General features: G+C 37.6%; 1 protein-coding gene and 1 long non-coding RNA gene across 2 annotated transcripts; both read left to right on the top strand.

The window, feature by feature from the left end:
* Nucleotides 1-1495: 1495 nt before the first annotated feature.
* On the top strand, nt 1496-1987 carry LOC146367836 (uncharacterized). The gene is made up of 2 exons (XR_014797528.1): nt 1496-1722; nt 1809-1987. It is a non-coding gene; the product is annotated as an uncharacterized LOC146367836 (long non-coding RNA).
* Nucleotides 1988-4531: 2544 nt separating this feature from the next.
* On the top strand, nt 4532-23899 carry LOC146367835 (macrophage mannose receptor 1-like). Its single transcript, XM_084911660.1, has 31 exons — nt 4532-4644; nt 4827-5183; nt 5419-5589; nt 5731-5886; nt 6637-6759; nt 7172-7309; nt 7411-7593; nt 8618-8772; nt 9421-9534; nt 10203-10318; nt 11860-12008; nt 12086-12285; nt 12469-12605; nt 12861-12933; nt 13090-13243; nt 13390-13428; nt 13989-14152; nt 14255-14316; nt 14793-14893; nt 15128-15273; nt 15381-15486; nt 17259-17383; nt 17944-17967; nt 18290-18392; nt 18656-18888; nt 20116-20281; nt 20382-20549; nt 20628-20747; nt 20840-21010; nt 21301-21330; nt 21422-23899. The coding sequence occupies exons 1-31, from the start codon at nt 4566-4568 to the stop codon at nt 21670-21672; spliced, it is 4314 nt and encodes a 1437-aa protein (XP_084767786.1). The 5' UTR covers nt 4532-4565; the 3' UTR covers nt 21673-23899.
* Nucleotides 23900-24113: the final 214 nt, after the last annotated feature.

Raw genomic sequence — 24113 nt, 5'->3', positions numbered from 1 at the left:
ATGTTGATTCATCTATTTTAGAAAGTGTTCTGTATATTTTAGACAATAATTTGGGGGATTTAAGAGTAAGAAAATGTACCGCACTTGGTGGTGTTTGTAATTCAACTTGACCGAGGTTAAATTTCTTTTTTACTATGGATTTAATTTGTTGATATTCTAAAAATCATAACTTGTTGATCCCAAATTGTATAACTAGTCTGTCAAACGGAATAAAGTCTGTTCCTTCTAATATTTAATTCCTTTATAACTCCAATCTGGAAAATTAATCATATTATTGTTTTGTAATATGTCAGGGTTATTCCAGATAGGTGTACGTTTGCATGGGATTAATGAAGACTCCGTTATTTTTTAGAAACTCCCACCATGCTGTCAGAGAAGAGCTGATGTTGATACTTTTAAAGCATTCATGTCTTTTGATGTTTGAGCTGATAAATGGTAGGTCTGAAATCTCTAGATTATTGCATAGTGCCTGTTCAACATCTAGTCAGGGCTCATCTAAGAAGGTATGTTTTAACCATCCTGAGATGAACTGAAGCCTGTTGGCTAAGAAGTATTGTTGAACGTTAGGCAGATCTAGTCCTCCTTTATCCTTGGTTCTTTGTAGCGGTTTTAAGCTGATACGCGGGGGTTTATCTTTCCAAAGGAATTTAGAAATATACGAATCCAGAGATCTGAACCAATCTTGTGATGGTTTGTTTGGGATCATTGAAAATAAATAATTTATTTTTGGCAAGATCATCATTTTTATAGTGGCGACCCTTCCCATGAGTGATATGGGTAGAGATTTCCATCTAGTCAGATCGCCTTGTACTTTCTTTAGAAGTGGGATGTGGTTTAATTTAGTTAAGTCTGAAAGCTTAGGAGAGACATTAATACCTAAATATTTAATATTTCCAGATTGTAGTGGGGCAGAAGAAGAATTATGGAAGGAGCAGTTAATTTTGACCAATGAATTGAATAATCTGAAACTCTTGAAAACCTGTTTATTAGTGTAATTATCTCAGAAAGGTTGGTTTGTGAGTTTTGGAGAAAAAGCAACACATCATCCGCATAGAGACTGATTTTATGTTCTACGTTCTTACATTTTATGCCCTTAATTGTTGTAGCCTGTCTAAATGCTGATGCTAGTGGTTTGATAAAAATTGCAAAAAGTGAAGGGGAGAGTTGCAAATAAACATTTCCAGTTAACTCTGTCAAACGCCTTTTCTGCATCTACAGATAATATTGTGGTTTTAGTGTTTTTACTGCATGAGTAGTGTATTAAATTAAGTAATCTACGTGTATTTGTTGATGAGTGCCTGCCTTTTATGAAACCAGTTTGGTCAGGATGAATTAAAAGGGGGGTTATCTTCTCTAATCTTTTTGAGAGAGCTTTGCAGATTATTTTGAGGTCTACATTTATAAGGGATATTGGACGATAGCTTGAGGGAAATAAAGTGTCAGGATCTGACGGCGCCCTGACCGGTCGACCTGCCAGTGTGTGTATATCTGTGTGCGTGTGTATGTGTCTCTCCTATCGCCCTGTCTTCCCCTCCGGCTCCGCTGTGATGTGTTAGGAGGTAACCTAGCAACAGGCTACCTCCGACCCGGAAGTGCTGTCGCCCGGAGCTGCCGCACCTGCAGTCAATCCACCAGCTGCTGCCAATCAACTATCATCTTCAGCAGGGCTACTTAATGGTGTGGCTGAGCGACAGACAGCGCTGGAGTATTGCACTAAGCCTGGTAGTGTTTTCGAGTCGCTAACGTTATTGAAGTACTGTCTGATCTTCGTACTCATTTTGCTGTCGTGTGTGTGTGTGTTCACCCAGGGATTGACGGAGGATTTACGGACACTAAGGAAGCACTTGGAGGAGAGACGGGCACTCACTACCACTCACTACCACGCACGGGCTTACACGGAAGGAGGGACGCACTATCACCATTGTTGCACATTTGAACTGTTGTCACCTTGCTGCACTGTAAATAAATGCACTGTCATTATTTCTGAGCTCCGCGCCTGAGTCCACTCTTTAACAACCGTAACATAAAGGGTCTTTGCCTGGTTTTAGCAGGAGACTAATGTTGGCAGAATACATATTTGGTGGTAGCCTGCCATTTTTCTTGATTTCCTGCAACATTCTGTGGAATACTGGTGCCAAAATTGTCCAGAATTCTTTGTAGAATTCTGCAGGATAGCCATCTGGACCTGGAGCCTTATTATTGGGCATACTTAGCGCTTCCTGGAGTTCACCTGGTGTCAGTGGCGAATCCAGTGCCATTGCTTGACTGTCTAGTAATTTTGGAAGAGTAGACAAACGGTAGACAGTAGCGAAATAAAAACAACAAAACAACTCTTAGTAATTGCACATTTATTAAAGTGTGTTCATAAGAATTATCTTCTTGATAACACAAGTTATCCCATGTCTTCTGGCCCGCAAGGCGGTGACTTTACCCTGCAGGCCCATCTTCTCCAGAATTGTCCTGATCACACACAACAAATAAGAGAAGAGAGGAAACCATGGCAACTATGTTAATCCTTAAATCCAAAAGTTTGCACAGGATAACATAAGACAAATACCGTCTGGACATCACGGGTTCTGTACAGCAGCGGTCCCCAAGTCGTTTGGTATCGGGCCGTGAGAGTTGAGGCTCAGTTGTGAAATTGATGGTTTTCAGGGTTTTTATCGTTAATTCGGTTTCCCTGGGTCTTTTCCCGTGTTGTAGTTGTGTCTCTTATTTCGAAAGAAATATTTACACGTTACCATAGCGACCAGAGAGCATTAAAGGGCAGAGAGGAAGATGTTACCCTCAATGTTGTTCGTGCATTTACAGGAGGATGCTGCTAATAAAGTTGCGCAATTACACAGTGAATTCACATTTATTGTTATATTTACAAAATACCACAGTTTTTGTCTTGGTCCTATCATTTTATTTTGGTGTATTTTTCCACGACACCTTAAAGGCCGCTCTGTGTCTGACATTAAACCGGTCCATGGCACAAAAATGATTGGGGACCGCTGCTATACAGCATGAGGGTTAATAAAACCGTACTCATATGAATATGATGTGTAAATTGATTTATTCTTGTACCTCCATGCCACAGTGGCTGAATTCTTCACCCCAGTGAAGAGGTGATCATTTTCTCCTCGCTTTAATAAATTGAGCCCTTTGGTCTTTGTTCCCTACAACATATCACAAAAAGGTTAATTTGCAAAAATCAAAATTGGCTGTATGGAAGCGGTAATACAGGATAAACCATGGGACCCACCTTACAAGCTAGTTTACGATTATTTTAATTTAAAAAAAAAACGTCTATGCAGATGCCCACTGCTTAACAATACAACCACTATAACAACTTTTGTACCACCAGATGTTTCATTTTAAATCATGCTTTTTATTGGTTTTTGTTCTTTAATGTCTCTGTAAAGCACTTTGAATCACCTTGTTGTTGAATTGTGCTATATAAATAAACTTGCCTTGCCTTGAATTTGGACACAGCCTGTGTCTCTAGCCTTGTCTCCCCTTAGTCTCGTCAAGTGTGATAAGTCCCAGCTGTGCTCTCCTCCTGTGTCCCATTCCCTTGTTATCCCTCAGTGTATTTTAGCCCTGTGTTTCTCTCTGTCAGTGTTGTGTCACCCCCTCATGCTGTGTGTGTTTCCCTCTGTGCTCCTAGTCTCTTGTCTCCAGGTTTCTTAGAGTTTAGTTTTAGTTTCTAGTTTTAGCTTGTTTTTTGCAAGTTTATTGTTTTTGGAGTTTTGTCCTATAACTGCAATAAAGCAGCCTCTTAGAGTTTACTCCTCTGTCTGAGTGTCCTGCATTTTGGGTCTTACATCCTGCCTGCCCCAGCTGTTTCATGACAATTACCCTATGCTTGTAATTATCAGTAATAGCTGCTCTCCAGAACAGATGTGAATTATGTTTGGCTGTGCTTATGTTATGTACGGCCCAAAATGGCTTAAGTACCAGAACGTGGTAAGCTCTAATATCGACCAGTAAGGGACCACCACACTCACACTGCAATGGGGTACACAAGATTTATTTTTTCCCTCAGAGTCAAACTACTGGCTGAAGACACAACTCTGGCCGCAACTGTCGCAACTCCGCAACACTTAAATCACAATCTGAGTCCCTGTATCTTTCTAACACAACTGATGAATCACTCAGATGATAAAAACCTATGTCGATATCTACCCAGATGACTACATGACAAACTATTCTGTATTTTTATTGTTAGTGGGTTTTTTTTAGGGAAAATACTGTACACCACAAATTTATGTTGAGTTTTTGAGTTTGTATCTATCATAGTTAGAGAGTTCACTTACATGTATCTATAAAGTGAAGTTTTAACTTTAATTAATATTTTACTTTTACTATTTCAACCAAAGAGTTTCAAGGTTATTTATCTACACTGTTTGCTCAGTTGTCCTTAGCAAAATTCACAGTAACTTTCCCTCCCTTTTTCTTGTGAAACATTACTCATCATGATGAGGCAAGACAGGATATATAAAGACTCATGGTCGACAATCATTCGCACTCTATGTTTAGGTCCTGTGCAAGTAACTCATATAAAAATATAAGACATAGGAATGGGAATACTAACAATGAGGATAACTTCTACAGCTTTTGTGCTTCTCATCCAAACATTTGTCTGTTTGGCTTCAAATGGTACCGTAATCCAACTATTAATTTTATTTTTTTTCCTAAGCCTTTTACAGAGTATCGTGCATAATTAATGTCCTGCCTATCTGTACTATATGTAAGATTGTTATGTCCTCTATTTCTCTATAACCTATTCTTTATTTTTTACATCTCCAAAAGTACTGTTTTTCAATATTTTGTCTCTACAGATTCCCAATTTCAACTAATTAACAGGGCCACTGGTTTTTGTTTGGTAAAATTAAATAACCACTGCAATGACATTCGCTGGATATCTGGGGATCGACTTTTGGTTCAGTATAAGAACAAGTGCCTGGGTGTTCAGGGAAAAACTGTGGGCAGTGAAGTAAACCTGTATGATTGTGATGAAACCAGTGAGCTCCAAAAGTGGGAATGCAAGAATGAAACTGTGATCGCTCTCAAAGGCCAAGAACTTTACATTGACCTCACTGCCGATAACACAGCCGTGCTCTCAAATAAAGTTGTACCCAGTAGCCACCTTACAATCTCTGGGACTTCCAGTGGTGCTTGCACAAGAACATATACAGGTAAGTGAAATGAATAAAAATACATTGTAAAGTAATTCATGATAACTTTTATGGAAATAATATTAGTGGCATAATAAATTTGTCGATTTTCATATTTAGTTCCAAAACAGTTGTAATGCAAAGATGGTGTGACAAATGATTACAAGATGTTCAACAATTACATTTATAGTTGCTTAAACTATTCAAGCTATTCTTTGTTCTTTTCTTATATGTTTTCCTTATTTTGGTCCTTCAGAACTTTACACCATTGAAGGAAATGCAGCTGGGAGGCCGTGCATGTTTCCTTTCTTTTACAAAAGCAAGTGGTATTCGGCGTGCACTGCAATTGACTCTCCAGGGAACCGTAAATGGTGTGCGGTTGAAACAAAATATGATCATGAACTCTGGGGTTACTGCCCAACTAACTGTAAGTACACAACAAATTCTAATACAGGTTTTCAGAGTAATAAGCAGAACCTGGACATCCAAATTTAAATGTTGAGGAACGCCATCTTGAGGTACAAGGTCAGTGTAACACTATAATACTTTGACTGTGTTTGTGTCACAGCCAAAGAAACTTGGAACAAAGACCCCACAACAGGAGCATCTTATCAGCTCAACACACAGTCAGCGCTGACCTGGGATCAGGCTGATGCCAGCTGCAAACAGCAGAGTGCCTCCCTGCTCAGTATCAGCAATCCTCACGAGCAGGCTTATATTTCAGGTAAGGTGACAAGTCTCCACACTACACTGAATATATTGAAAACAAAACGTTTCATTTAAGCTGAGGTTTGACAAATAGCTAAAACTTGAAACATTAAAGTTACTGTGGTAGGGCTATGCGATGTGACCAAAATTTCGTATTCCGATTTAGGACATTTATCGTCACAACAACGAAATATATATGTATATCACAAAAATTTTAAATTTTATGTAAATTCTGTGAATCTCGGGACACTGAACTTGCTTGAAGTGTTTTCAGCTGGGCGTCGTGTACCTGGAGTCAAGTGTTAGGGTTAGGGTTTAGACATAAGTTGTAACGGCCACCATTTTCTTTGTATTTATTACACGGCGTGCTGATGGGAAAAGTCTGTTCTAACGTTTGAGTCTAAGGTTTATTTTTTAGCACCTAAAAATACGCATATTATGCATATTCTGGCACGCTGGGTTTACCGTCGTTGTTGCTAACCACAACGCGTAAAAACAGTTGCTTGTCCATCCGTAGTGTAGTTATTTTAAATATTAAGAGAAAGAGAAAACTTTAAGAAACTAATATAGCCACTACAGTGTCCATCAAAAGGATGAAAAAATATTGCCGTAAACAGTTTATTTTGCAAAACCATGAAACAAATGATAACGTAATATGTGGTCTGTAGACTGTAGACACTGCTCCAGCTGATGATTATATTTTGAGTATTACACTTGGTAACTTTTGTTTTCTCTGTCTCTTTTGTCTGTTAAACTCTACTGACAGCACTATTAGGGGCAAATTGGGGACAGGAGTACAAGCTCTGGGTTGGACTGATCTTCCAGGATTTAGATTATGTGTGGAAGTGGTCTAATGGGAATCCTTATGCATATCTGAATTGGGATTCAGGTAAGTTTTCTTTCAAGTTTCAGGAGCTTGTGTTACCAACCTGATGATAATTTATCTTACTATTGTTAAATTATCTCATCAATTCATCTTGATCATGTTTGCCATCTGTTTTATTTATATAAGAAATCTTATCTGTTAGCAATTAAAGAAATTTTTTCCCTATTTCTTATAAATTTCTTCCACATGGGTGTGCTAGCCACACTGTAACCTGTTACTGGTCAGCAATTTCAACCACTGCTAAATTATTGTGGTGGCGTTGTGTATCACATAGCCTTGTCACTCTTGGGTAGAAATTGTAGGCCTTTACTTCTTTTCCACCGTGCTTCTAAATATCTTGAGAATCATGTGAATGGAAAGTTGCCGAGTCTCATCTCAGAAGTGACAAGTATCATTTACCATCACTGTACTGTAGGACATCCAGTTTCTAATCCAGGATATAAGTGTGGAATTATTGATGGCGCTGTTCAGTTTTCTTGGCAAAGTTCAAAATGTAACAAGAAACTGGGATACATCTGCTACAGTGAAGGACCTTTGGCTGCACCTACTGAAGGTATAAAAAAAAATCCATTCTCTCTTCTCTTTAAAAAACTTGATGATTTTACCAACTCTGTTTCTTTGATCTTCTTCTTTTGTTCTTCTTATGGTTCATAGCTGCCGAGAGCGGATTTTGTACAGCACCCTGGATCCCCTACAATGGCCACTGCTTTTACCTTTATCGTAATGAAACAAAAAAATGGTCTGATGCTCAGAAAGCTTGCCGTAAAGAAGGAGGAGACCTAGTAAGCATTCGTAATGTGGAGGACCAAAGCTTCATCATCTCTCAACTTGGATATGGTATGGCAATAAAAACTTCTGAGCCCAATTTGTATTCCTTCAACATAATCTTCACATAAGACTTCATATCCATCTTGTTGGTAATTTCCCCACACGTCTGCCCTTTCAAAATGAAATATTTTTGAGGCACGATCTAATATGATTATGTTGGTATGTTTCTGGATCAACCAAAGTAATGTTTATCCAGGTTCAATGTTGCTTGTTATCAATCACATTGCAGTGATGTCATAGGGTTGCGATGTGGAAACACCATCACACCACACACCAAACTCTAATCCTAACCCCATTACCCAAACCACGATCACATACTGATGCCCAACTCTAATCCTAACCACTCCCTTTTCTTTTCCAAGTTGAAAAGCTATGACATCATAACAATGTGATTGGTCAGTTGCAATTTCAGTTCTGGACCAATATTATTATGTTGATCCAGAAAAAACACCAACATAAGTTATTGCTAAAGTTCCAGGAAGTTTTCAGCTTGTGTTTAAGTCATAAGAAGTTGCCTCTCCTTAATTTTGCAAATGTCTAAGTTGGGTTGAACATCACACTCAAAAGTTAAAGACACACCAAACCCAGATAACATCTTATAGCTACACACTTCATAAGAATGTGAGCAATCTTTTCCTAGGAAAGGGGTCTACTGCTGTAGTTTCAATGTACAACTCTCCTCCAACTTAAGAAAATGCAGTTCTCTGACAACAGGTAATAGTCATTTCTCAGCCAACAGGCAGACTTCCTCTTTATAATAATGACCATTTGTCAGTTGTTAGTTTTTGGAATCGACTAATAATTTGGCAGGTCTTTATGTCTATCTCTTCATAAGCATTTAGTCACTTCCTGTTGTTTTCTGATCCCTGTATCACTGCACATCTCACATATGATAAAGTTTCCAGCAATTCTGGCAGACAACAATTAGCAACAGTCTAAAATTTAGATGTAAAAGTAACAACTAAAAAGTAGCAAATGAGCAGAATGTATCAAGAAAATTATACAACAAATTAATGTTATTTTCTGTCTGCAGCATCCACTGATGAACTCTGGATTGGACTAAATGACAGGAAGAGAGAGAGGCTGTTTGTCTGGAGTGATCATTCTCCTGTGAGTTACACTAGCTGGGACTCTCGGGAACCAACTGTCACCTCTGAACAAGAAGACTGTGTTCTGATCAGAGGGGAGGTAAGGTGCACAGTGTGGGAGTGATTATTGATGATTGTGACACACCAGCGTTTTTCTGTAAAACTATGCAGTTCTGTTAAAGAACACTCTCTCTAAACCTATGCAGCTATGTATCACACCTTACTTCACAACATACAGTATACACATATTAGCCAAAGTAAATTTCAAAACCTTTGCTACACATGTTTAGTCTGGGGCCTGTCTTTAAATCTCTTCTATGCACATATGAATATAAGCACATATTTCCACTATATTCTAACAGTGTGAGAAATGTATTGTTTCAACATCATAAACATAAAAAAGGAAACGTTCTGCGGAAACTTCTTGTATGATTGTTAGGAAGGCAATTTAAATCAGTTTCACAGCAAAAAGATGATTTAGCACTCTCTGGCAGCTGCCCTGCTACTGCTCAGCCTGCTAGTAGATGAGCCTATGGTATGAATTTGAAAGTCCTACGTTACTTCCTCTTTGAGTTATCGCATTCACATGATTTTTGAAACAAACAAAAGAAATACAATAAAAAAATAAAAATAAAAACCCAGTCATATCAAAGAGTATGAGGCTTTTGTTTTATGATATGCACCGTAGCCTGTCTATCTCTTGTTAATTTCAGTTTCCACATATATTTTGCTCTTTTCATTCTTGCAGAATGGAAACTGGGCTGACCGTGTGTGTGACGAGAAACATGGCTTTATCTGCATGAAGACAAGTGACTCTGAACCCTCTGGAGATGAAGTGGAGCTGAACGCAGGCTGCAAAACTGTATGTGAACTTTTCAGATATTTTCCAAAGAATGTCTGCATCTGGTTGGTCTGAATGCACACATTCTGTTATCTGTTTCTGTTTTGTAAAGGCTGTTGTATATTTCAAATGGCACAATGTCTAAAGCTACTTTTGTGCCTATGGTCCAAGAAATAGCTGGGAAACCAGCATACACGTGGGATATGATACCTAATCAAATAAATTGTATTTGGATGTTGTTTATAGGAAAAACAATTAAGAAAAAAAAAAAGCAGGCAGATTCTCTTGATTAAATTAGCACCTTATTTAGTCATTGGACTTTTAGGACAAAACGTGGAGTGAGTGGAGTAAGCTATCTCAGGATAATACAAAGTATTATCAAACTTTAAATTGTACATTTTAAATTTTACCCTAGTCTTAAAGTGTATATTTATTTTCTTACTCTTCTTATATTTATTTTTGTGTTTTGCACTGAATGTAACTGGAGTCGTCTCGTCTCGCTATTTACTGTTCTGTATATAGCAGAGATGAAAATAAAGTTTACTTTGACTTTGAAGTAGTCACACTGATGCAGAGTGATTCTGCATATGGGGTCTTTCTTCTTGCTATCACAAAAAGATATGTACACAAAGACAGCATTTAACGACAGGCTTGAATAGTTCTTCAACTGTTGTTTCTCTGCAATGCAGGGTTGGAAAAGACATGGATCCTACTGCTACTTTGTAGGGATTGAGACAAAGACGTTTCATGAAGCCAATGATGACTGCAAGAGCTCAAACTCTTATTTAGCTGATGTTTCAACTGGGTAAAAAAAGTTTTTATGATTCCTAAAATTTTTACCATAAAAAGGTAATATACGGTGGTGTAAAAAGTGTTTTCCCCCCTTCTGATTTCTCTTGTTAAATCACGAATTAACTGTGATTAACCACATTTTTTGTAAAGTTGTGTTCAGTTTCACTAAACACACTCATGCCTGATTACCGGCAGATCTGTTGAATCAAGAAATCACTTAAATAGAACCTGTCTGTAAAATGGAGCAGGCCAAAATATCTCAAAAAGCAACACACCATACCACAATCTAAAGAAACACCTGAGAAATAAGTTCACTAACATCTGTCAGTCTGGTAAAGGAAAAGGTTACAAAGCCATTTCTAATCTAATCTAATCCATTTCTGATCTAAAACACACCAAAAGTCCACCTTTTAATGGTTTAAGAAAAACAAATTAAAACTTTTGAGTCATGACCTAAATCCAATTCAGATGCTGTGGGATGATGTTAAAAAGATGGTTCATGCTTGAAAACCCTCCAATGTGGCTGAATTACACCAATTCTGCAAAGACAAGTGGGTGAAAATTTCTCTACAGAGCTGTGAAACACTCATTGCCAGTTATCGCAAAAGCTTGATTGCAGTTGTGTCACGGTCCTGGGTCGGTGACCCAGTGTTTTTGGTTTTGTACTTTTACTTTTGATTTTACGAAGTATGACTGTTTGTTTTGGTTTCTGTCCTAGTATTTCAGCTTTGTAGTTTGGTAGTACTTCCTGAGTTCTTGTTTTTAGGTTTTGTTATTTGGTTTCCCAGTGTTTATTCTGTGCTCCTCTTCTCTGTGTTCCTTCTGTCTGTCCATGGTGTTATTTTGTCTGCTCATGAGTCTGCGTCTGTTAAGTTCTGTGTCTCGTCTGGATCTCTCTGTCTGTCGTGTACTTCCTGTTTACTTTGTAGGTCTGTGCCTTATGTCGCTGGGTTCAGCTTTGTGCTCTCCCTGTCTCGTCAGTGTAATCAGCGTCAGCTGTGTCTCCCAGCTGTTTCCTCTTAGCTCTGTTCACCTCTTGTATTTAGTGTCTGCGTCTTCCCCTGCTAGTTGTTGTGTTGTACCCTCACTTTCACTCTGTGTTGTGTTTGCCAGCCTGCCCACCTGTTTAGTTTGTTCTGTATTCCCAGTTTAGTTCGTTTTTTTGGTTCAGTTTCTTCCCAGCAATAAAGCTGAGTATTTTGAGTTACTTCTGTCTCCGTGAGTGTTGCATTTTGGGTCCTCTCTTCCTGCCTGCCTGCACAAAGCCATGACAAGTTGTTTCTGCTAAGGGTGGCCCAACTACTTAATAGGGGGCAATCACTTTTTCACACAGTAGGTTTGGATTTTTTCTCCTTAATAATAAACACCTTCATTTGAAACTGTATTTTATGTTCACTTGTGTTGTCTTTGCCAAATATTAAAATTTGTTTGATGATTTGAAACATTTAAGTGTGAGAAAAATATTAAGCAAATCATCAAGGGGATAATCACTTTTTCACACCAATGTATCAAGTTGCAGGCAGTCTGTAATCTAACTCGTGTAAATATTTCCAGGGTGGATAATACTTTCCTTGTAAGCTTGGTGGGGCTGAGGCCAGAGAAACACTTCTGGATAGGTCTCTCAAACCTGAAAAACAGAGAATATTTTATGTGGACCAACAATGCCTATGCAAGATATACTCACTGGAACACTCATATGCCAGGTAATGAATCGCTATGTAAACTATAGTTGGGAGATGTCTTCACAAATGACAGCTAACAATTTCTTTTATAACACAAGGTCATGTGCAGGGTTGTGTTGCTATGGCAACTGGGCATTTTGCTGGCCTTTGGGATGTGTTGCCTTGTGCCAATAAGGAAAAATACATCTGCAAACACCTGGCAGAGGGGGCAGCTTTAACCCCAGCTCCACCAACCACTGCCACACCTAACTGCACAGATGGATGGATTAAGATGCAATCCAGAGGCATCTGTTATAAGGTGCAGCATGTCTCTCTCTCTCTCTCTCTCCCTATGTGTGTGTGTATATAATTCTATTGAACTTATTCATAATAGGGATGACATAAAAACAGAGATGGCTGCCCAACTTTAGTATATAGTTTTAAATGTACAAATATTACCAAAGCTTCAGATCACAATTCAGTTTCTTATATTTTGTTTAAGATCTTTCCAGAGGCTTCAGAAAAGAGAAAGACCTGGTACGAGGCTAGAGATTACTGCAGAGCCATTGGAGGAGACTTAGTCAGCATTCACAGCGGTGCTGATTTACTACGGACATACAATAACATCTACAATCATTGGTATAGTGTTTTCTGGTCTACAGTTAGAGCTACATAAGATGAAAATATTTTGTATAGATTTTTATCATTACAAAAGATTAAAAATACAGTATTTTTTATATATACAATGTAATTAATTACTGATGTAGAAGCCACCCCCATTTCATCCTCAATGATTGTTCAATGATGGTCATATTTTTGCAGACTAGTGCACCATTCCTCCAGAGAGTGCTAAATCAAGTATTAAACTTTGGAACATACATTTGTCCATTATAGGCCTAATCAATACTGGATTGGACTTAGTGCTCCTGACCCAGACACAGGTTATGTATGGAGTGATAGATCCCCGGTGAGTTTACAGTTTTTAACTCTCTACAATGGTTTATGTAGCCTAAATGATGATAACGATCAAGATGATGATTATTAACATTAATAATGTTACAGCTACTATTACAACTGATACAAATACTACTACTATTAATAATTATCTTGTTTTTGTATAAAGGTAAACTTCCAAGACTGGAAAGATGGAGAACCAAACAATAAAAACAACGCTGAATCGTGTGTTGAAGTAGAACGCGTGTATTGGGATAACATTTTGCTTTGGAGTGATGTGCACTGTGAGAAGTACAATAACTGGATTTGTCAGATCCACGCAGGTAAAGCATGGTCACAGTTATAAAATTCTTTTGCAACATATTTTTGAACTAGACATTTATTGTTGTCGGCCTCATGTATTCTCACAATGTCAAGCTGGAGGTGGTCACTAGTAACTCAACACTATTTTGTTTTTATACCTTTACAGGAGTCACCCCAAAGCCGGCTCCAGACCCTGTCACCCCTGGTATGTTGAGGAATTTGACCACATTGGCGGTCAGCATCTTTACATGACTGTTGACTTTCTATTATGATTACCAGGCCATAAGGCATACTATGCTGACACAAAACTAATGGATGCTGATTTACTGCATGGCGAATATCTGTGGCCAAACAGTATTATTAATTTTGTTTTTCTTGTAGAATGCCATGTAGAATTATATATGATAACTCATATAATACATTTTTTTAATGTAACCCAACAACAAATCCAAAATATAAATAGGAACCTAAAGTTGCTCTTCTGAAGTCTCGTAAGATAATGAGATATTGGTTAAAAAAACAAAAAAACAAAACATCTGTTTACCTGATTGATACAGTATGAGTATAAAACTTACAGTGAAGAAAGTGAACTATGTAGTGTGAGCATAAGGTCAAAAACATGCAGATTTTTTTACTTAAAAAATTGTTCACTTTAAAATCTGCTCATCAGCTATATTTACAGTGGGTTTTTTTTCCTAACATAGTACTAGTTTCCTAAATTCAACCAGAGAACCACACACATGCACATTTCTTATCTATTCTCAGAATATAACACGACCTCTGATGGGTGGCTAGAATGGAATGGGACTCAGTATTACATTAATGAAAACGTGATGGCCATGGAGGACGCCCGTACGTTCTGCAGACAGAGGCATGGTGACCTGGTATCTATCAACAGTGAAGCAGAAAGGATATTTTTATGGAAACAGGTAGGCAATGGCATTTGTAAAAGATTTACCAATTAAGGTGTAACTGAACAAACTGAAACATCCACACAGACAGTTTTACTATGCATCCATGCTTTTGTGCAGATTTCCACAGGTTATCAGAATTCTTGGATTGGCCTATCTGTAGATCTTGATGGAACATTTCAGTGAGTATGAATTTAGTTAAAAAATTTAAATGCAACAAAATAAACTTCAATTTATGTGACACCATGTTAAAAATAGAGAGTACTTAGTGCAAGGCAGCATGCCAGATGTACGAGTATACCAGTTTTAATTTCATTTAATCATATCTTGATTGTTTGATATAAAATCTGATGGCTAGTATACAGAGACAAAATTACCTATTAACTCCCTAAATACATATTAACTGTAAATTGTGGTTAATTTACATTTCTGTTTGTGATCTTTAACTTACTTTTAATTAATATTTGTAAAATGTATCAGTTACTATTCCAGTTTGCTATCTTTCTTACTAACTTAATTCAGGTACTATAACTAAAACCAAAAAACTGTGACTAAAAGGAAGAAGGCAAAGAGTATTTTTACTTAAACCAGTATGTGACTGTGTTGGTAATATAAGTTTTTACAGACATATTTAAACCATGTGTCTTTTTACATTAAGGTGGATGGATGGTTCTCAAGTGGTGTTTCAAAGGTGGGATGAAAATCAACCTGAATTCAAGAACTTTGATGAAAACTGTGCTGTCATGACACATCATAATGGTGAGTGTACCGAAATAATAGGTATAGCCATAACAAGAAGAGCCCATAGAGTTTTTAGAGCACCTCTACAACCATGTATTCTGATCATGATTCTGCTTATTACATAAACTACAAGAACTGATAGCTGGCTTGTGTGATATCAAAACTGATTAAAGATAGATTTGATTTGATTTTTTTAAATCTATCATTCGAGTTGATTATATGATTAATTTACTATACTCAAATGGCTAGCAGGATTCTGGCATGACTCGAACTGTGGGCTAGAGTATATGTCCTTTTGTAAGCGCAGCAGCTCAACACCCACAAACACCACTGCTGCAGTGCCTACAGTGCCCCCAAAAGGTGGATGTCCACCCCCCTGGAAAAAATTTAACTCTAAGGTCAGATATCTTTTCATGTCTTTTAATTTTTCTGTTATTTACTGTTGAAGGGATATGTTCTCAGTGCTTGGAACACTATATTGATCTTTTTCATGTTTCAATTTTAGTGTTACAGAATTTTTATGAATCAGAATTTAACATGGCAAGATGCAAGGGAAAAATGCAAACAAAAAGGTGGACAATTGGCATCTATTACTTCAAGACAGGTGGAAGGTTTGTTTCATTTTCATTTTACTCAAATATGTATTTAGATCTTGTGAACTTCTCCTCTTATGTGGTCCATTTACTGTCATTGCAGATATCTGTTCTTAGTAGCTAATATTACCACTGAATTTCTGTTGTTATGCAGTTCTGGCATACCTGCAAGTTAGAACTGATACCACGGTGCACTTTAGCAAGAAAATACAAACATGAATCAATTTTATTGGAATTCCACGTGAAAGACCAACACAAAGTGATGTACACGTGAGAAGTGGAACGAAAATCATACATGATTCCAAACATTTTTTTTACAAATAAATAACTGAAAAGTGGGGTGTGCGTAATTATTCAGCCCCCTGAGTCAATACTTTGTAGAAACACCTTTTGCTGCAATTACAGCTGCCAGTCTTTTAGGGTATGTCTCTACCAGCTTTGCACATCGAGAGACTGAAATTCTTGCCCATTCTTCTTTGCAAAACAGCTCCAGCTCAGTCAGATTAGATGGACAGTGTTTGTGAACAGCAGTTTTCAAATCTTGCCACAGATTCTCGATTGGATTTAGATCTGGACTTTGACTGGGCCATTCTAACACATGCATATGTTTTGTTTTAAACCATCCCATTGTTGCCCTGGCTTTATTTTTATGGTCGTTGTCCTGCTGGAAGGTGAACCTCCGCCCCAGTCTCAAGTCTTTTGCAGACTCCAAGAGGTTTTCTTCCAAGATTGCCTTGTATTTGGCTCCATCCATCTTCCCATCAACTCTGACCAGCTTCCCTGTCCCTGCTGAAGAGAAGCACCCCCAGAGCATGATGCTGCCACCACCATATTTGACAGTGGGGATGGTGTGTTCAGAGTGATGTGCAGTGTTAGTTTTCCGCCACACATAGCGTTTTGCATTTTGGCCAAAAAGTTCCATTTTGGTCTCATCTGACCAGAGCACCTTCTTCCACATGTTTGCTGTGTCCCCCACATGGCTTGTGGCAAACTGCAAATGGGACTTCTTCTGGTTTTCTGTTAACAATGGCTTTCTTCTTGCCACTCTTCCATAAAGGCCAACTTTGTTCAGTGCACGACTAATAGTTGTCCTATGGACAGATTCCCCCACCTGAGCTGTAGATCTCTGCAGCTCGTCCAGAGTCACCATGGGCCTCTTGGCTGCATTTCTGATCAGCGCTCTCCTTGTTCGGCCTGTGAGTTTAGGTGGACGGCCTTGTCTTGGTAGGTTTACAGTTGTACCATACTCCTTCCATTTCTGAATGATCGCTTGAACAGTGCTCCGTGGGATGTTCAAGGCTTGGGAAATCTTTTTGTAGCCTAAGCCTGCTTTAAATTTCTCAATAACTTTATCCCTGACCTGTCTGGTGTGTTCTTTGGACTTCATGGTGTTGTTGCTCCCAATATTCTCTTAGACAACCTCTGAGGCCGTCACAGGGCAGCTGTATTTGTACTGACATTAGATTACACACAGGTGCACTCTATTTAGTCATTAGCACTCATCAGGCAATGTCTATGGGCAGCTGACTGCACTCAGACCAAAGGGGGCTGAATAATTACACACACCCCACTTTGCAGTTATTTATTTCTAAAAAATGTTTGGAATCATGTATGATTTTCGTTCCACTTCTCACGTGTACACCACTTTGTATCGGTCTTTCACATGGAATTCCAATAAAATTGATTCATGTTTGTGGCTGTAATGTGACAAAATGTCGAAAAGTTCAAGGGAGCCGAATACTTTTGCAAGCCACTGTATCTCAACCATAAATCTTTGTCTACATTTTCAGTGTTTCTACTGTCTCAAATGGCTGATGCACCTACTACAGACTTGTGGATTGGTTTATTTCAGTCACAGTGGAAAACTTACTGGACTGATGGACAACCAAAGTCATATACCAATTTGGGTAATAATGTACGTGGGATAATCTAAATATATACATTAACTAATGAATAATTAAATGAATGAATTATGATAATAAATTATTGTGTTTCTCTTTCTGAGAAAACATTATACTCATTAAAAGTGAACAACCATAACTATATGTGCAACCTCTGTAGGGTCCAGGTATGGCCTCATGCTACCAGTAGTGACACTAACTCTAGTCAATGACAAAACTAGTGAAAAAACAAAGAGAAAGATGAGCAGGGAAAAAATGTGAGGATAAACCATTCCCGTTTTGGAGGGTGTTTCACTGTTGCCTCACTAGTGCACCTGTTGATAATGTTATTAACAGCAAATCAGCTGAAACCAATTAACAGCCTTCTCTGCTTATTAAATGATCAGTATCCCAGAACTTTAACTGACTCGATGCTATACTTTGTTTAAAAAGTGTTTCTTTAACTTTGAGCAGTGTACTTGCACCATGTAGATACAGAATATAATTACCTATTGTGAAGGGTCAGATACTTAGAAATAATCTATAACTGTATATTCTTGTATAAATATTTAAAATCTCTGTGTTTACATTGCAGCGTTGGTATCGGTACGATCAACCGGTAAGTAGTTTTTAAAAGTTATTTGTAAAGTGCAGTGACACTTTATGGCATGACAGTTTACAGTTCTTGTTGTATTTTACAAGTTCTACAGTGACAGAACTACTATTTAATTATTTATCTGTTATTTATATAGCTATATATTATGCAAGGGCACTCAAATGTTTGCATGTTTAAATAAAATAAGAAAGAAAGCTTTCCTAATATAATCTGCTCCGATGATTAGACAGTAACCAATAATACAGTATATTTTATGTGGAAGTATATGTAAATTCCCTGTGTCACCACATAGCATCATTCTGTTGACCCAACTCTGTTTCCACAGAAAAACTGTTTTGTGATCAATACCAAGCCTTTGGTTGGTATTGGGAAATGGATTCAAAAGTCATGCAATGACACCAATGGATTTATCTGTCATCGAAATCTTGGTGAGTCCATTTCTATCCCCAGGCCTGTTGCCACCCAACTTCAGCTGCAGCTTCATCAGACTCTCTAAAACAACTAAAAATATGTTTTGACTTTTTTAGTCCTATAATTAATATCTATATCTATAAGTGATATATAAAATCTATGATCAAGAGTATGATTCTGCATTGACAATAGCTGTAATAGGTTTAAGAGTACCGTAGAGGGGTTTGTTATGTAAAAAAAAGTCAATAAATAAAATTGTTTCTATTCTAATCTTCAACAGACACATCTCACCCAGATTCTCCAGAACCAACAATTTCTACTAACTACATCAAAATACTCAATGACTCCATTAAGGTTGTTCCTCAACAAATGAATTGGGATAAAGCTGCAGAGTACTGTAAAAATGACGACGCCCTCCTAGCTAGCCTGAGGAATGAGTGGACGCAAGCTTATGTTGAGCTCATGGCGCTGAATCTCAAGGCTCCTCTTTGGTTTGGATTACACAAAGTGCAGGTAAACTTATAAAAAGTACATAGCTCAATAATAGGTCAACCAGTTTGAAACTGACTCTAGTAAAAATTCTAAAACTTACCTATGGGTACAACAAATTGTTCCAACAAAGATTTTATCTAACTAAATAATCTGTGATTATGAGAATGAAATTGTCATTGATGGATAAATATACTGGTCCAGTTATTTATCCACTCATTCAGTTATTTATCCAGCACAATTTTTGCATGATAAATTTGAACTGAGATTGTCATCCATCCTCTTCTTATTATCCAATATAAGGATGTTGGAGGATGGAGCCAGCCTCAGCTGCCATTTCTTATTAAAAGTCTAGACCTAGGTGATGTTGTGATTCCGTTCTAGCTAGAAATGCACCACACCAATGGGATGGTTTTCAGTTTTTTGGCCGCAATAATAGTCCGTTAATGTAATAGTGACCAGTATTAACCTGTTACCTATTGTCAGCTAAATCTAGCCGTCCCTTTTGACAATAAATCTTCCAGCATTAGGCAAACACATTTGAAGTTACTGTGTGTTTACATTCTGTACTCTCAATCATGGTTGGAAATGGCTGACTGTTATAAAGCACTGGCTAACTTGACTACATTTAAGGAAGGTAACCAATAAATGTGATGTAAAGAAGCAGTTGCACATAACACCAACAAACTCAAGAACACTCTTAAATTCGGCATTCATTAAATAAGCAGTGTGGCAGTGCAGCATCCCTGCTCCAGCAGGGAGATGCTCTGTGAAAGGAAGGCATGTTGAGCAACAGCACCTCTTATGTAACACAGTGGACAACACATAGGTAGAGAATCAAGACAACCAAGGTGAAGAGAAAAAAAGTTTTTCTAAAGTGTCCAAACACTGCATCTTTCTGAAAAAACCTGTTTAAAAAATGTAGAGCTGTCAAGCTCTCTTAGAGTAACTGCATGTCTCTTTGGATTCTCCTCCGTGCTCTTGAGACTGAGCTGGGAGACGCAGCAAACCTTCTGGAAATGGCACATCAATATGTGCCATCCTGAAGGAGCTGGACTACCTATGCAACCTCTGTAGGATTTTTTTTTAAGCAGTATAGATCACCATGCTAGTTTAATTCAACTGTTTTAACAGAAAGAAATCTCTTTTTATTGACTGTTTTACCCTCCATGCAGTTAAGCTTACTAAGGCAGATATTCCTGAAAACCAGAAAATATCGGTAACTGCTGTCTCATTAATCTTTGCTTTCAGATCAATGGTTCTTTCAGATATGTTGATGGATGGCATTTAATATTCAGTCGATGGGGTACAAGTGAACCAAGAAAGGACAGAAGCTGTGTATACATGGATGTGGATGGAAAATGGAAAACCGCTCACTGTAATGAGACACTAATGAGTGTTTGCATGAAGTCTACAGGTATGACCAAACACACACACAGTTTGAAAGATACTGTTTTAACAACAAAGTTTTAAAAGAATGTAATTAATTGATCCCATTGACATTACCTCATTCACAGATGTGCTGCCAACAGAGTCGACCATTTTTCCAGGAGTTTGCCCTCAAGACCCAGAGGCAACAATAGAAAACAAGAACTATATCTGGGTACCATTCAGGGGTTATTGTTATATTTTTATTACAAAGCAAACACACTGGAGAGAAGCATCCACCACCTGTGTAGCACATGGTAGGCAACCTATGTGAAAGACACTTTTATGCAATAAATTGCTGTAGTTTTCATTAACAACTGATTTGTTTTGTTAAGGTGGAATGCTTGCCAGCATTGAAGATTCCTCTGAGCAAAAATTTCTAGAAATTAACCTGAGAACTTTTCAAGATGGCTACACATCTTTCTGGATTGGCCTGTTTAAAAAACAATACAAAGGTGATTTATTATTTTTGCTGTTCTTTAAAAATATTATTTTGGGGAAAAAAATTACATTTTTACATCTCTTTTTTTTGTCTATTTGCCTGCAGAGGAATGGCTCTGGGTGGACAGAACAGCCATGGGTTACACTAACTGGGCTGAAGGTCAACCTTTTAATATGAGCGTTGGATCGCGCACAGGAGAAATTAGTACATCAGATGGGACATGGAAGGATATCGAAATATGGAATTATAGACCTTACATCTGCAAGACACCAAAAGGTAAAGTAATCTTTATTTATTGCAGTGTTTTTCTTTTTTTCCTTTTTATAATGCTGATTCGAATCAGTTGTAAGACTTTGACTGCATACATAACACAGTCATATGAATCCAAAAGCTGAAAGAAATACCTCTTGTGGGTCAGAATCTTGAGTGCACAGTCAAAATTAGATCCATTTATAAATGCCTGTTTACTCCACAAAAATCTTGAACAATTTATTTTTACTTTGAAATGAAGTAGAGCTACTTTTTTTTTATAAAGTATCTTATTTGTTCTTCTTTTTCTTTTGCAGTATTACTACCAACGCCATCACCACCAGCCCGTAAGTAACACCTCTTTTATCTATTTATTTTATGTAAAATTGTTACAAATGTTTTTTAGCTGATTACCATCTACTTTTTCACTCTGTACAGAAACTGGATTACCTCATCATCAGCGTGTCTATATAACCACTGCAGTTGTGTTAGTCATTACTGGGATTGCAGTGGTGGCAGTCACTGTTGTCTTCATCTTTAAGAAATTTGGTCATCAGTTACCCGCCCCTAACACCTTCGATAACCCGCTCTTCTTCAGTAGTAGGGTGTCACAGCCTGAGCAAGCTGACACCAGTATACTAGTAGAGAATGCAGCAGAAGAGAACACTGGAGATTTAATCAGTATGTAATTTAAATATTTTGGGCTCATTTGCATGGCCCATATGATTTCCTAGTATGTTATAAAAATTTGAGCTGAGGTGGCAGCAAGTAGCAAATAATGGCTTTCTGGAAAATAAAAGGTGAGAATCATCTCATATTATCATATTCTGTGAATGTAGGTTACATAAATGCTGGCTTTTGTTATTTCAGTTATGGTTAGGATAAAAGGTAGGGTAAATGGAGTTTAATGCATGTCCTAGTCAACAATCATATATGCATGCAGCAACCTGAAATATCAAGACAAATCAGGAAGGATCCATGGTTTCATGTTGCTGAAATCAGATTCCAACCATACCATCCAAATTTCACAACAAGAGCTCAGACTCACCAGACCAGGCAACATTTTTCTTCTATTGTGCAAGCTGAGAGGCTGCTGTAATCCATCTGCTTCAAGGCTTTACATGTTATACATTCAGAAATTATTTGAGTTACTCTTGCCTTCCTGTCAACTTGTAGTAGTATCATCATTCTCCACTGACCTCTTACATCAATGAGGCATTATTATCCACAGAACTGCAGCTCACTGGATATTTTCTCTTTTTCAGACCATTCTCTATAAATCCTAGAGATGGTTGTGTGGAAAATTCCAGTAGATCACCAGTTCTTAAATATTCAGACTATATACACTACCGGCCAAAAGTTTTAGAATACCCCAATTTTTCAAGTTCTTTATTGCAATTAAATTTGTTCAAGTCCAATATATAGCTTGAAATGGTACAAAGGCAAGTAATGAACTGCCAAAGGTTAGAAAAAAAAGGTAAGGTTAACCAAAACTGAAAAATAATAAACATTTCAGAATTATACAAAAAGGCTTTTTTCAACGAAGACAAAATGAGTCAACAATTTAAAGCTGTTCTGCAGCAGTGGAGGATGACCCAGCCTTGAAAGCTGGTGCTACTAATTCCTACAGGTGTTTCAACTTTTCTGCATTACTTACAACCCTTTCTGTGTCAGTGTTGCAATACACTGTGGTACCTACCAACTGAGCATCAGTTGAACAGTATTGTACTGCAGAAAGTAGTGTGTTGCTAAAAAATGGCAAGAAAAAGGCAATTAACAATGGAAGAGAGACAGACCATCATAACACATAAAAATGTTAATTTTCCTACAGAAAAAATGCAAAAAAAAAAAAAAAGTCAAAATGTCAGTGAGTACAGTTTCCTTCACCATCAAAAGGCACTCAGAAACTGGGGCAAACTCTGACAGGAAGAGGTCTGGCAGACCCAAAGCCACAACTGAATCAGAGGACAAGCTTCTGAGAGTTAACAGCTCACGTGATAGGTGGCTCACAGGACAACAACTTCAAGTACAGCTTAATAGTGGTCGTAGTAAGCAAGTCTCAGTTTCAACTGTGAAGAGCTGCAGGTTTGACAGGACGAGTTGCAGCAAGAAAGCCATTGCTAAGACGTCAGAATACGACAAAGAGTCTTTCCTGGGCCATGAAACACCTTTGTGTTTCTGGGTCTAGCTGGAAACTGAGTTAATGGCTTATTCCAAGAGTAACTCAGATCTATTAACGACTTGCTTATTTAATTAAAGTTGATGATAAAAGTTTTAGTCATTTAATTTGGACTTTAAATTTTCAAACTTTTAAACACTTTTAAGTTTGAGTTACATTTATACTCTGTCAACTATGTCAACAAAAAGCAAAAGACCAAAAAAATGCCAGCCATGTGCTTCTCATGCCTAGGACAAGTAAGACAGTAAGATCTCAAAAGCTGCATTTATTGACTGCATGGAGGCATCTACATGCTATTTTATTGATTAGTATTATCTAGCAAACAAATATAAAAGATTTACTTACCCTAACTGGAGCATAGAAATCTTGGATGTGCTGTTTGTACAATTAAACAAATTTTGTTGATAAGTGCATTAAAAATTCTCCAAAACACCAAAAACAATTAAGTGATTTGAATTACTCTATTCAACAGGTAGTGGCTATCCATCCAACCATTCGCACTTGCTTATCCAGTTTAGGGTTGGGGGTGGTCTAGAGGCAAGGTACAACCTGGGCAGATTAACAGTCTGTCCCACAGTAGTGGCTATAGCTGTCAAAAATGGTATTGAGCATTTTTCTGAGTTTCTGCATCAACTTGTAAATTCTAACATTGTAACATTTGGGATTTTTGTATGCTTTTGTAGCTTTGTTGTTTGCTGTGGACTTGCTCAACCTGCTGAATTAAAGTTTTGTGCTGTTTAACCTGTCTACCTTCTCTGTCTGTGATTCATGACAATAAGTTGACACAAGTTGTATTCATATCATCATGATTAATGCCTAATAAAACAAGCAAGTAAGACCTATTCAGTTTGAAAAAAACAGGCAATAATATTCACATGACGGCACAATTAATGTTTTCATGCTGAAACCTGCAAATTTCCCTTACTCTCACTCTTACCCAGCTACTTTGTC

This window comes from Perissodus microlepis, chromosome 18 (assembly GCF_051167445.1).
Source record: "Perissodus microlepis isolate ML-2025 ecotype Zambia chromosome 18, ASM5116744v1, whole genome shotgun sequence".
In the NCBI taxonomy this organism is placed as follows: domain Eukaryota; kingdom Metazoa; phylum Chordata; class Actinopteri; order Cichliformes; family Cichlidae; genus Perissodus; species Perissodus microlepis.
Note: the sequence above shows the minus strand (reverse complement) of the source record. Positions and strands in the feature narration are given on the sequence as shown.

Bases quoted from the DNA above. Each gene is read 5' to 3' on its own strand.
- LOC146367835 (XM_084911660.1), top strand. From the start codon at position 4,566: ATGGGAATACTAACAATGAGGATAACTTCTACAGCTTTTGTGCTTCTC. The intron at 7,594-8,617 runs GTATGGCAATAA...TTCTGTCTGCAG, and splicing joins CATCTCTCAACTTGGATATG to CATCCACTGATGAACTCTGG. The intron at 10,319-11,859 runs GTAAAAAAAGTT...AAATATTTCCAG, and splicing joins TTAGCTGATGTTTCAACTGG to GGTGGATAATACTTTCCTTG.